The following is a 14,184-nucleotide window of genomic DNA, read 5'->3' on the forward strand; positions in this document are numbered from 1 at the left end:
GAGAACAAAATATCATGTGCCTACATGGTGTCGATAGCTTTTCATTTGCCTAGTCATAAGGTTAAATAGGCAAGAATAACATTAAAGTTACTTCACCTTAGAGGCGATAGGAACAAATACCTTGGGGTTTCTTTTCTTTTTTATTTCTCTATTTTTCTGAAATTACGTGAAGTTTTAAAGCTATGCTGTTGCTTTGGACTAAAAATAGTTCTTAGAACATCAAGTGACTTTTCAAGCTAACCTCTCAGTAGGCTTTAATCTGCATTACAAGCCAGAAATCTTTGAAGCTTATCATGTTTAATTTGCACAGCAAAGCCAAGAAAAGAAGTAAAAGAAAAGGGAGGGGGGAGTGAGTCACAGCAGGGCAAGCAAATTCAAAACCAGTCAGTCACATTACATGGTTGGGTTTCTTGTATGTATTCAGTTCTCCACACGCTATTTTGACCTAAAGAATGACCAAAAGCAACTGTTAAATACAATGAATTGGTGGCAATGAGCAGACCAAAGCTGCTAGGAATAGAAACCTAGGGCAAGACTGAGGTTAAATGAATTTTTGCTTATATACTATTTTATTTAGTATAACGATGCCACTAAGTATTAGCCATAATTAAAAATGTTTCCTTATATTATCTGTTCACTGTGTTGTGCACACTGTAAAAAAGCACATATTTAGGATCATTCTTTGACTGGGGATAGCAATCCTGCCCCAGACCACACACAATCTAACGACTGGAAACAAGAACAGACTATATCCTGACCAAGCTAATCATATCTATTTCATTATTGTCTTTTCAGTGAAGATACTGAGGAGGTTAGGATAGTTTTATCATAAAGCGATGTTAACTTGAAAATTATCAACAAAAGCTTTCTAGTCAGCTCTTTATTTTGGAGTTACAACTCCATTTACTGACTAAAGATGAGTAATGCAAACTAAATCAGTGCAACGCTTATGCTCTTTTTCCCGGTTACATAAAGTTGCTATGAAGTCCCCAAATTCCTGCCCACCATGAAAACAGCTGGAAGGAGCCACTCACCCGAATGTTGATCTGTTTGTCGTGGAGCACCCTCTGCAGCTCCAGAAGGCTGCCCTTCAGTGTCCTGAGCTTCACAGCCAGCTGCTCTGCCTCATCCTTGGTGTGAGCCTTCCCTTCCATAAGCAAGTTCTCGTTGTGCACAGACAACTCTGACAAGGCTACCACCTTCTGTTCTATTTCAACCAACATGTTCTGCAGCAGCAAAAACAAAGACCCAAATTCATACATTTTCCAGCACTTGTCACGTTTTCAGGCAAGATGACCTGTGGCCTACCTTACCCGTTGCCAAACTAAGAGAAATTCAGATTATCATTGTTTTTCCTTCAAGTCACATTCAGAGTTCTTTAGAAAATGCTTGCAAATGTTTGTATTTGCCATTTCAGTTTGCAAACTTTTTTCAAAATAGGAAATTAAAAAGTTATTTGAAACAAATAATTTGTTGTAGAGAAGATGCTCTTTATTTGCATACTAAAGGCAAGGATGGCTAAGAAGCTAGACTGACATCCATTAGTGACAAGAAATGAAGCACGCAGCCAGAGTTACTTCTTCCCTCTTCTTTCATTTCCATGTAGTCAAGTGCTTCCTACCTCCTCCTATGTGTTGCTCTGGCTGTGTTGATAAGCCTCTCTTCTCACTATTTGCTCTTTCTGATTGGTGCATGACGGACTTAAGGATTTCTGTATAATCCTCTTTAGTCTAAAGAGAGACTTAAAGTGACAAATCTCTGGCATGTTTATTCTCAAAAGCTACTTCCCTGACATTCCATTAACTGTTCATGTATTAGAGACATTGTGCATATTTTGATCTCCCAGATTCAATGCTCAAACAAGTCTAGCTCAGAAACCTAGCCTGACATCATATGCTTTTGCTTCCATAGCAACTGTCAAGTATGAATTTAGAAATATTTCTCCTGAATGAATATGTGCAGAACAAGACCTGCAGAGTCTCTAAAAAGTGGAAAAAATATATAAAACCTATTGTATTAAGATTTAAAGAAGCAGCAAAAGAACAGCAGTAATAACTCTTCCACAAAGTTAACTTTTTGAGTTTCCTACAGATTATATTAAAAAAAAATGCTTTGTTGAAGTTCATAGGGTTTATCTACATGCAACAAAAGGCTCTCAAGGACAGGTGATGAAAGGACTCTTGAGACTAAGCAGACTGAAAATTACAATGATGAAGTGTTGTCAGTGAAAATTCTTCAGACTCGCATAAAACTTAACTCTCATTTATCCTAAAAGAATTGAGATCCTCATTCTTTAATAAGAAAAAGTATATTTTGTCCATCTGTCTATTGTCTCTTTTGTAATTTTAATTATAATGATCATATAATTCTAAAGTATCATTTAAAAATAGAAAACTTCTACTAATTTGAGAACCTGGATGTTAGGAATGATCCAAGTCTTGTTAATAAGAGTATTTGCAAAAACCCTTATTGCAGCAACATGTCTTTTTCAGTTGTTTTGATATTCTGAGATGATTCATCTTCAAGCCATAAAATCAGTAAATACTGATGATTATCCTTTATTTTTGCATATATGTGAGGATTATTCATGAAGAAAACACAGCACTACCCCAGTCATCACTGCTAGTGCCACTATGTTCTTCAACTGGAAAAGGACATGTAGGAAAGTACACTGCAGGTGTTTTCATATCTATCAGGCGAGTGGGTCAACAATTTCAGCTTGAGGCGAGCAAAAACAGTAAGTGAAGCAAATATAGTGCTTTCAAAGCTAAACAGAACAACATCTGAAAGATGTGGAACTTTAAATCTTTCTGCAGCCAGGACATTTTGTTTTCCTACTGTCACGTTCACATCGGCTTTCTAAAGTGCTGTTTGCAATCTCTAATGAGAAACTAAGAACAGGCTGTATTTTGTTCCACAAATCTTTGAGGGAGCTTACTGAGCATATAGAAGATGCTAAAGAGCTCAGAAACTTCTCCACAAATATGCTGGCTCATTCAGCTCAGTAACTGGCTTAATATTTTACCTGACAGTCTACCAGTTGTGCTTCCATGTCCATAGGTTCTTCGGCAGGAAGCAGAGCGGAGTCCAGAGTTGCTCGGGTACTGAGTAGCCAGTGGTCAAGCTCATCAGCTTCACAACGGTACCTCTGAAGAGCCTGCTCTTGCCGCTGTTCTTCGAGCTGCTCATTCAGTTTTTCCTTGAGGTACAAAATGTATTTTACTTTTTAGGAGAAATAAACCATAACAGTCACTTGTAAAAAGTTGCTCTTCTCTATTTTGCACAAATCCTATGCAGGATTTCTAAGCCATAGTAAGACCTGTCTTTTACAAAATATTATTTCCTTTAATCAATGAGTGTGTTTTTCTGATGACTGAAATTCTGCTTCAGTTCAGTCACTTTATTTCTACTTTCTCCAGTAGAACTTTGCTATTACAGCTTTCTAAAGGTGAAGTCTTTTCTACCCCCTTTTGTTGCTCTCCTGTGGGTTTCCCCCCACACCAATTGAGTTTGCTCAATTAGTACAGCACTGTTTGCTTAGGGAGAAAGATGCACGTGAATACACAGAGCTGAAAATGGGTTGGAGGGAAAGGAGAGCAACTTTGCCTTTTTTAGCAGCAGGCTGTTAGTCAGCTTTACTGTCTCTCAAGAGAGGCACAAGAGGGATACTTCAAGGACCAAACAAAGTACAGGTGGGCCCTTAGTACAGTCACATAGATAAAGAGAAGCCAGAAGAGCTGTCTACTTTCTCTGGCCTCTCAGAGGATCCCTGAGCCATGGGGTGTGGAAGGACATTAAGCTTCAATGCCTGCCGCAGCATCAGCATCACAGCAACACAGATGCCCCAAGTCCATTCATCAGCTCATCCATCCATTGGAAAGACAGCAAGTCTTGCTCACCCTTTAGCTGCCCCATATGAATTCGAAAACTGGCTGAACAGCTGCGGCCAGGGGAGAGTGATCCAAGTCTAGTGAGTGGCCAATAATAAGGCACAACAAGTTTGCTGATGACATAAAATGGGAGGAGTGGCTGATAAGCAGAGGGCTATTCTTCCATCTAGATGGACCCTAAAAGGCTGTAAAAATGAGCTGACAAGAAGAAAGTAAAGTGCTCCCCTGTACCTGCAGGGGAGCAACCCCAGGCACTACTACAGGCTGGAGGATAAGCAGATGGGAAGCATCTTGGCAGAAAAGAACCAGAGGGGTCCTGGTGGATGCCAGCTTGAACATGACCCAACATTGTGGAAAAGAAGGCCAGTGGTGTCTGGGGCTGCTTTAGGAGTGTTCTCACCAGGATGAGGGAGGTGATCCTGCCCCTCTACTTAACACTGGTGAGTCCCCACCTGGAGTACTGTGTCTAGTTTTGTGCTCTTCAATACAAGAAAGATACTGAGTTCTGGAGAGAATAGAGGGGATTTTGTGAATAAGAAAACAAATAGGACGGTCATAGGATACTTGATTGTATCAGATAATGTGAAACCTAAGCATGGTGCAAATACTATGGAACAAGGGGAGAAGATTGCATTGGATCTGGCTGGGATGGAGTTAACTTCATTGCAGGCTGTACAGTGCTTTGCAGCTGTGGTTAAATCTACGCTGATAACGCAGCAATGTTATGGCTACTGCTGAGCACAGCATAAAGGCTTTCTATCTGCCCCTCACAAAGGCAAATAGGCTGGGGGTGGGCAATAGGTTGGGAAAGGAGATAGCCAGGACAGCAAAATCTGAACTGATCAAAGGGATACTCCACACCAGATGAGATCATGCTCATCAATAAAAGCCCAGGGAAAGGGAGGGAGGGAGGGACATTTGTGGTTATGGTGCTTGTCTTCCCAAGAAACACATGCTGAGCTTTCCAGGAAAGTAGCTAAACATCTTCCTGCTGTTGGGTAATAGTGAATAAGTTCCTCATTCCCTGCTTTCATGCACAGCTTTCCCTTATCCTGTTTAAGCTGTCATTATTTTGATCCATGTGTCTTTTTGTCTGCCTTCTATTTTTAACCCATCTCAAGAGAGAGGAGGAGGGTGGGTATTTGGCTGCTCCAGGGTCAACCTACAACACTTTGTAAGTGAATTCAGACTCAAATGTTCAGGGCAACTTCCTCACAGAGAGAAGTGTTTGCACAGCTTCTCTGCATGCTCAATTTCAATTTAAAAAAATTAAAATTGCTGTTAGAATAATTTAAAGAATAATGATAGTGTTAGATGTCTTAAATAATCCAGACCTGAACAAATGCTAGTTAAATTAGGTCCACAGAAAGAACAATTTTACTAGTCCACACCCTCAACAGCAAGATATTTTCATTACCTGTTTTATCTTTATTTCTGCATTTACTTTCCTGGGGTGTTCTGCAAGATTTTTTCTGTGAAATCAGAGCTATGAAATACACAGGTCAAATTACTGACTGTTGTCTAATACCACATATATTTCCTAGACAGTATTATTAGGGAATACTTGTGGTATAGTGTCAAAGAATCCTAATCACAGTTAAGAGTAATACATTCGACTCATACTCTATCTTGAAATTATTAGTTAGCATTTCCTAAGTACTACCAAGATGTATGTTAGATCCTGTATGGGGTGCAAGCTATAAACAGCTAGATCTCCTATTCTACTTCCAAGTTCTCATTTTTAATTAAAAGCTATTTTATTTCTGGGAAGGAAATGCTTAGCCCAACTTTGTTATTTTAAGACTAGCAAAGATATTTTCTAATGACCTGTTCACCATCTCAGGTGACTGGACAGAAATAAAGTAGCTGAAGCACCCTGAGACACTGCAGTGTCTTGGTTTAACCCCAGCTGGTAACTAAGCACCACACCTTAGATGCATACAGCCAATTCTCACTCTGCTTCTCTGAATCAATTGATGATGGAAAATATGGAGGCAGTAGTTGCTGTGTTTGTGAATTCATTGCTGTAGTTCTTAACAGTACAGAAACAAAGCTGCCCTGCAGTGTTCAAAGTAGCCAAACTGTAACCAGCATTATCATGACTGCATGTTCTCACCTGTATAGTATATGCAGAAACATTCCTATTTGTAAAGAGCTTCTAAAACTCCCCTTAGTATCTATCAGAGGATTTTTGGTAAAGTTGATAGGCAAAGAAATAAAGGGGTGCATCTTCCACAAAAACTAGTTTGCATGCAAATCACTGGAAAGATGAGTGTAGACAATGATGCAAAGATTTGGATAAGGAGCTGCTTCTTGTTTTAAGCTTTCCCTCTTCTCCTGTCTCACAGCTTGGATAAGTGATTTCTCAAAAGTTTACTGTAGACAGAGAGTGTGACTTTTAATATCTGCATCTCATTTAAACACACACAGATAGATATAGATATAGATACAGATATATGTATCTCCATATGGCTACATATAGCCAGAAGAAACTTGGAACATACATAATATGTTCCAATTTCTTTCTAGCTGCTTATCCCCTAGCATTAAGATGAGGGGCTCACTAAAAAAAGAATGGTAATTTATTACTGAAAGGAATTGTGAGATATAAGCAGAACTGAAAATTACTTTTTTTTTTTTATGGTGACTAAAAATATTGGCAATGTTTTTTCTTGTACCTCTAATAGCTGTCGTTTTCCTGATGCCTTCATTCGAATTGTGGCCATTCGTTCTGCCAAGACCGTGAGGGTGGACTGCAATGCCATTTGATCAGCACCTTCTGCATCCAGTGGTTCTGAAACAAGCTCCTGGGCCAATGATGTCTGAAGCTCACTGATTTCTTCTTGCAGCATTAAAATCTCATCCATCAAAGCCTATTTAGAAATGAGAGCACAGAATGCATTTGCTTCATTTACCAGCAAGAAGGAAGTATTTCAGGAGACACAGACTAAATATAAAATTCAAGACAACTATCCTGGCAGAGCACCAGGAACAGAGTAGAGCAGAGTATCACTACCAGTATGGCAGAGATAATATTCCATAAGGACTGAGTCCTGCTTTTAGAGACTTAAGTTGGGATCATACATGTGGTTACTTACATACTGATTTAATTACATGTCTTGAATTTCAATGTATCACAAGGAATTATTCTGGAAATTGGAAATTTACTCCTCCAGTAAATTATCTGTAGGGCACTCTAGTATTCACAGTAAAGATAATGAACAAGTATGAGAGTGTGTGCTTGTGAGAGAAAAATAGGAGCGTGTTTTAGCTTCCAGCCTAAAACTATCTAAGTGGGCAAGAAACATCCAGCAATAGATGTACATATTCAGAGACTTATTCCATGGTGCAAAGTAAGTTCCTACTCTTATTCTTATCCTATGAACTAGTTTTCAAGATACCTATAAAAGGAATAAATTTCTGAATATTTACATCTACTGCTGGATGTTCCTTGTCCACTTTGAAAGTTTTCTGCTGGAAGCTAAAACATGCCCCTGTTTTCTCTCATAAACACACTCACTGGCCACACGACATAGATTCAAGCTATCAGATAGAAGACTTAGGTGATTACAACTTAGACATATGTCAGATGTGTTACTTAATAAAGTATTCTCTTATTATTCAGATCATTACTTCTTGAGACTACTTGGGAGATACTTTTTGTGTGCTTTTGGTTTGTTTTGTTTAACAAGGTGAAAAATTTATTTTGATCAATATACAATGCATCAGTATTGGTTATGATCTTAGTAAATTTGTAATATTACAAATATTCTTCAGCAATGATGCTGAAGAACAGTATGTATAGCCGTCATTGGAAACAATCTTGGACAAAAGCTTTTGCTGAAAACTGCAACTGGACAAACTCTTATGATCTATTCTATTTATTTCAAAAAGGCTCCTTATTTAAAGAATCCTCATCACACCATCCTTAGGACAACAAGAAGGCCAGAAAGGCAAGACATACAGTTAGCAGAGAATGTTCATGCAACAAATGCATATGTTTGAGGTATCCAGCTATAGGATTTTTTAGAGGTTACCCTCCCAAAAACAGAACAAAAGATATGCAGGCAATGTGCACTCTCCCTCTCCTCCTCATATGTAAGATTTTACCTGATGTTCAGCCATCTGGCTCTCTGGGCTTTTGGCAGGTTCCAAACTCTCACTTAGCTTGATTTCAGTGGTCTCCATTTTCGTGGATATAGACTGGAGTGTGTCCTGATACTTCTGTTGACGCTCAAGAGCTTCATAGAGTGTGCGCTGCTTTTCACTGATCTGAAGAATGGAAGGTATAAATTCTGACCTCTGACACAGGATCTGCTATTTAGTCTGCTTCGTAAGTCCCCAGGCTTAAGAGACTAAAGCAAAAAACTGGCAACAAGTATTCAAGAGTATAAATTACAAATCAAAACATCCATATTAAAAGTATTTATTTACTTAAATTTCATCAGTAAAATTCTAGGTTCTGCCACTTAAAAAAAATTGACATTAATAAAGCAGGGAAAACCTATACACATTGTCATGCAGTGTTTAAAATTTCATGCACTCATCTATGGATGTGCAATATTTGCTAGACATGTAGTTCTTACCCTGGGCCTCAGAAAGGAATTAAAATTTATAGCATATGATCAAGACTCTGACCATTTTCATACATCACTGAATGATTACGCTGCAAAACTATACAGAAATGTGTTGATTAAGTATTTGGAGAAACTAGATTCTTGAGCCTTCTTTGCCTACATGACTGGATATCCCTACTAGGTTATGGAATACAGCTTGTCATAGCCAATTATTTCTGAAGCCAACTATCAGCTTTAATGAATCTTATTTTTTATTAATGGAGGTTCCTCTTCCATAGTGTTTCAAACAAAGAACAAAAATAATATATTGCAACTAACAATTCAAGTTACCCTCTGAAAACCAAAAACTGCAGAGCAGAATATTAGCTGAGCCAGTTATTTGAATTTTATTCCTTACAAGCTAGCCAACTATTTTGAAGTCTCCAGATGCAAACTTACCACATTTTTCAGTGTTTCCCAAGAACGCTGCAAATCATCCAATTTGGCACTAGCAGACGATTCTAAGCCTGGTTCATAAAACTCCTGGGTGGCTGAGGTGCTGGGCTGAATTTTAGCAGCTTCTGTCTGCAACTGTTCAGCAGATAAGGCTTGGTAATAAGCAATGTCCTACAAGCACGAAGTACATTATTGCACTTTCAAAAAGAAAGATACTGCATACTATGCCCCCCCCATACTGTCCCACTGCATATGTCCATTAAAATAAAGCCCACAAAGCCAAAACCATGACACCTCTTAATAACACACTAAATTAGTGTTTAATACTACCAGACTGAGCATGTTTTGGGCCTTCACTATGAGGAGTTTGGGCTCATTTTTTTCATGATCATATTAGCTAGGAGGTGCAGAAGGCAACTGTGGACAGTCACGGAAAGGCTGGGAGGGGAAGTGCTATAAATGGGAGTGTTGTTCCAGCATCATTACAACTACACATGGGGGAAACCCCATCACAAAAGACACTGGGTTATGGTACTGTAGGTGGCAAATACCACCCTAATGAACACTAACACAGAGAGAGCAGCAGAGGAACCTAAAAGGTATATGCTGAAGGACTGGTAAATGAGGCAACAAAGAGTATGAAGCATTAGCTTATTGTAAGCTTTCAAACAAACAGGGAGCCTCAATGAACTTATAAAAGATATCGAGAAAAGGGACCAAAAGTGCTAAGGAAATAGGCAAATATTCAAACTGCCAATGAAAATTCAGAGCAGAATTATTTCTCACCTGAAGTTCTATACTTAGTGTATGGAGATTTCTTCAACTGTTGGAGATGACAACTGAAAACATCTACAGAAAATGTAGAACTAAGGAAACAAGTACAGTATCTATACTTAGGTCAGGAAAGCAGACTTGATGACAAGGATTATTTAAAACTGAAGCCATGTACGGTAGCACCAAATTGTTACGTTATTTGGGAGGTAAAAAATGCTGCCTCAAGGGAGGGTGCAAAGCAGACAGAACCAGGCTCTTCTCAGTGGTGCCCACTGACTGGAACAGAGGCAATGGGCACAAACTGAAGCACAGGAGATTCTCTCTGAATAACAGGAAATGCTTTTTTTTCTGTTAGGATGACTGAGCACTGGGACAGGTTGCCCAGGGAAGTTGCAGGGTCTCCATCCTTAGAGACACTCAAAATGAACCAGAATAGTTCATTTAGTTCATATAGTTGTGGACAGACAACCTGCTGTACATGGTCCAGCTTGATGAAGGCTGTTGGGCCAGATGATCTCTGGAGATCCCCTCAACCTCAACCATTCTGTGATTCTGTATAGATGTATAAAAGTCAGGTACTAAACAAGACTAATTCTGAGGCACTGGAGCTCAAAGAATAAGAAGGATCCTAATTTGGAACAGAATGCAAATATGTAATCTAATACCATATGTGAACAAAACCAGACAGGCTCTGGAAGAGCACAGAAACCAGATCACTCCCATAAAACTGTCCTAAAGTGTCCAGTGAGGTACTTCAAAGACAGTAATTGGGAAACTTGAACAATTTAATGATGAAATTGGAATAGGTAACAGCTTAGTACAGCATTCAGGACTGCAATTGCAGAATTTCTCACTGACCACAAGTGATGTTTCCATGTAATGGTGAAAAATTGCACCATGGGAGGCAACTTCTTGTTTTGCCTTGCCTGCAGCTACTCTCCAGCCCTTTGTTAGTCCCCTCTCAAGTTCAAAGCTTCTGTGACCTCTTAATACGGTTTTCAGAATAAAGGCTTTGCTTTTAAAGAGAGGGAAAAGCAATCCCTTTCCCCATCCTTTCAACTGCTTTTCTGGAGCATACAACATGGCAGCTTCTCTTTGGCAGAGCTTTCACAAGATGATAGCAGGAATCCAGATGTTCATGCAAGTATAAGATTTTGTTGCCCCTATAAAGGTCGTAATATCCCATGACTGTTCTTATGAAAAGTAGGCAATGAACAGTAATCGAGCTTTGTTGTTAGGTGCAGAGGCAAAAGGGTGTGTTTAGACTTGGTAAGATAGGTAACAAGGGCTGGTGCACCCTAGATGAGTATTCATAAGGGAAAGAATCCTTAAGTAGGCTGTGTACAAGGAGATAGAAAAGCATTTAACAGTGATCCAGAGCATAAGACTAGAATCACAGGATCAGCTGTGGCCTACAGGGCATCGTGCCAACACTTCAGCTTTTCCAGTTCAACTGCTCTGCACTATGCATCAGGAAACCAAGATTTTAAAAGTGTGTCAAATTTTAATCAATTACATCTTTGGGTAAGTGCAAGGAGATCTAGCCCCAAAGGATTCTCATTCAATACTGCGGCACAGATGAAGTGTCTGATTTTGCTAAACATCAAAATTAACAGCATTTCAGGACTGTTAACATACTGTTATATATATTGTGAAATTCCTCAGTGTTTCCAACATTAACACATTAATTATTTTCCCCCACCCTGTTGTTTTCAGAGGAGTTTCAGAAAAAAACATTTTTAAACTTATGATAGTGCTAGAATTGTCACTTCCTTGTATTTCTGGTCTTGTTTTAATCTATTTCAATACATAACCTCATTATTTCACTAATAAGCAGATGGCACTTGTTTGATACTTTCATTACTTGTTAGAAATGCAAATAAAGTGTATAGATGTCTGAATTCAGACTAGCTATGTTTCACCATTAAGAGATGCTAGGAAACTGATGAAACACTGTAGAGAGTTAGGATGAAATTAAAGCAGTCTTTTTCATAACCTTTCCTTCCCCAATTGCCTCTTCAGAAGAGTTTTACATTTTTTTCCAAAGACTAAACTCTTGTTATTCTTCACTTTCTAGAGGTCCTGTTCACATTTTTTTCTGGTAGTTTGCAGGTGATCCTCCTGTGAGAAATCAGTTCTTAACTCTGGCTACATTTTAAAACAAAATATTTCCCACTAATTTTGCGTATTTGCTGTAAAAATACAAAATGGTTATAACTTATATTTGATCTCTTAGTTCACTTATATCTAGGATATTTTTTTAATCAACTTTCTTCCCTGAAGTATCCCTAGGCATTCATCATGACCAGCACTGGCAGCTTCATAGCTTCTTTAGTCTTAATCTCATTTGAGTACAAAACTAAGAATTTTGTAAATAAACCACTGCATTTTGGAATCTTCTTCCACTTGCTGTTTAATGCATGCAGTTCATTTCAACATTAACCACACTGAAGAAAACTTCAGCTCAAACTTTTTAAGATTGTTGTAACAGCATCAACTGTCTCTCTCAAAAATCGTCTGCTAAATGAAAGATATAATATTTTTGTTCAATTTTGCCCTAGTAAATCACTTATTCTAAAACTTGTATTTTGGTGTCGGCTAATGGTGCAACAGCATGTTCACTGTGTTTTCCTTATTGTCTGAGTGACTGGAGCTGTTTGACTTGTTTTACATTTTCAGAAAATACTAACAAGCTGACATTGGCTTTTTTGATTAGGAAGCAAGCTGCTTCTGGTCCTTTAAGTCCTTCATTAATTAATGGTGTCATAAGAATTCTAAGTTGAAATATATAGATGCCTTTCTACTGTAAGTAAACTTCACAGGGAACTTTTTGATTATCTAAAGTGATGGAAAACTAGATAAGTCCTTCTTATGCATGATTCATCTTTCTTTAGTATGCCATTGATGATTTTACCACCACTCTTACTATCTTACATTAGTATTCTTTCTTATGTCTTATATTTAGCAACTTCTATAGCACCATATGGCTTTCTGAAATTAGCAGAAGGAATCAATGAGCATCTTGCTCAAACTTGCCTAATTCTACTCAGCAGTGCAGCACAACACATTCTAACCTTCAAATCTGCAGTAGTCAATTTTGGAAGCAGTCACAAATGCAAGACCAACCAATAAACCACAAAATTCAGAACATGATAAATTCAGTGAGTTGGTGATGGCTTCTAAGGCTCATTTCTAAACTTCAAAAGCAGAAAATTTCCTGTGTGACTTTTTGTGCATGATGCTCAATGTGCTGGCTAAATGTTTACATTTTAATCAATACTGACATACACTTGCTCCTATTAGAAGTGCAAGAGCCCTCAGCTTTGATTTAAAATCTAATGTCTGTTATTTCACTGATCTGCCTCACTGGCACTTTAAACAGACTCCCATGGAAATGAACAGCGTTGGAATGAATGTGAGAAAACCCCACATGAAAGTTAGTAAATGAAATTATATTAAGTAGAAGATACCAGGCTGTGATTTCAGTGCCTCAATGGCAACAGTACAGTAAGATAGATGGATATGGACATAATACAATGTTTCATTATGGGGAGTACAAAAAGGCATTTTTTCTCAGGATGCAAGATTCCATTGAGTACTACTAACAAAATAAAAATTTTAAGTAGAAAACACTTGGTGACATTGCAATTGTTGCTTTAAATTTATTTTAAAAAAGAATGAGTAGCTGTAACACTGGGTTTATACAATTTCAACTCAGAAGTCAATACCTGAACCAGAACCTGAAGGTCCAGTTTGGTAAGAGGTTAAGCCTCAGTTCCTTGGAGCTATAGCTAAACATTATTTCAGAGGATTAAATAAACCACCTGTGGAATGGAACCGTGTATGTCTGAGATAAAAGCTGAATGAATGCCAAGAGAGAGGTACCTGGTTAACAGAAGCATCTGTATTAGCCACGGGTGAGGGAGAGCGACAGGCAGGTGGAGAAGAAATCTCACTGTTGGTTCCCTCCTCCCCAGACTCCTCAGTGACAGGGGAGAGCAGAGTGTGACAGCGACCAGCAGTCATCTGCCACAGGAAAAGCAACCCCAGAGCACAGGAAGAAAATCAGTTACCTCAGCTGAGGCTTGACTTAGACTGGTATCAAAACAACACATGGCCAGAATTACCATGACATTAATTAGTCATGCTTCATGCTCCTACATTTACCAGTTTAGAAATCTGTTGAATAAATAGTCTCATTTACTTGTCATACTTAAGTATGAAAGTGCTCTCCTGCACCCTAATGGATTTTAAAGCACAGTATAGAGCAAGCAACTCAGTAATAACAAATTCAGGTTTGCCTAAACACCTTCTAATACAATCTCTGCTGCATACAGAAAAATTATGAAGAGCTACAGAATACTAAACTACTTGTCTCAGTATCCAGGTCTGGTTAGAACAAGGAACAGACTTGAAATATAAAATACACACAACCCAGTATTCAAACACAACCTTCTTCCTTCCCCAGTGCTGCTACAGAGGGATAAATCCTGAAGTCTGACACTCAG

General features: G+C 38.5%; 1 protein-coding gene across 36 annotated transcripts in view; it reads right to left on the minus strand.

Annotated features, from left to right (window-relative positions):
• The window catches only part of SYNE1 (spectrin repeat containing nuclear envelope protein 1), a 290,474-nt gene that overhangs the window by 82,058 nt on the left and 194,232 nt on the right, over positions 1–14,184 (minus strand). For 22 of the 36 annotated variants that reach the window (XR_015283259.1, XM_086877258.1, XM_086877290.1 and 19 more), the window contains 6 exons: positions 13,562–13,702; positions 8,906–9,073; positions 8,001–8,162; positions 6,569–6,763; positions 3,026–3,199; positions 1,035–1,226 (listed from right to left, as the gene is read on the minus strand). Coding sequence is in view for 35 of the 36 variants with exons in the window: in XM_086877258.1 (XP_086733384.1) it covers positions 1,035–1,226; positions 3,026–3,199; positions 6,569–6,763; positions 8,001–8,162; positions 8,906–9,073; positions 13,562–13,702 (1,032 nt within the window). In the remaining variant the exon portion in view is untranslated. The remainder of the gene's footprint in view (positions 1–1,034; positions 1,227–3,025; positions 3,200–6,568; positions 6,764–8,000; positions 8,163–8,905; positions 9,074–13,561; positions 13,703–14,184) is intronic. The other 14 variants (XM_086877286.1, XM_086877278.1, XM_086877272.1 and 11 more) reach the window with 3 other exon arrangements.

This window comes from Cyanistes caeruleus, chromosome 2 (genome assembly GCF_971803275.1).
Source record: "Cyanistes caeruleus chromosome 2, bCyaCae1.hap1.1, whole genome shotgun sequence".
Classification (NCBI taxonomy): Eukaryota; Metazoa; Chordata; class Aves; order Passeriformes; family Paridae; genus Cyanistes; species Cyanistes caeruleus.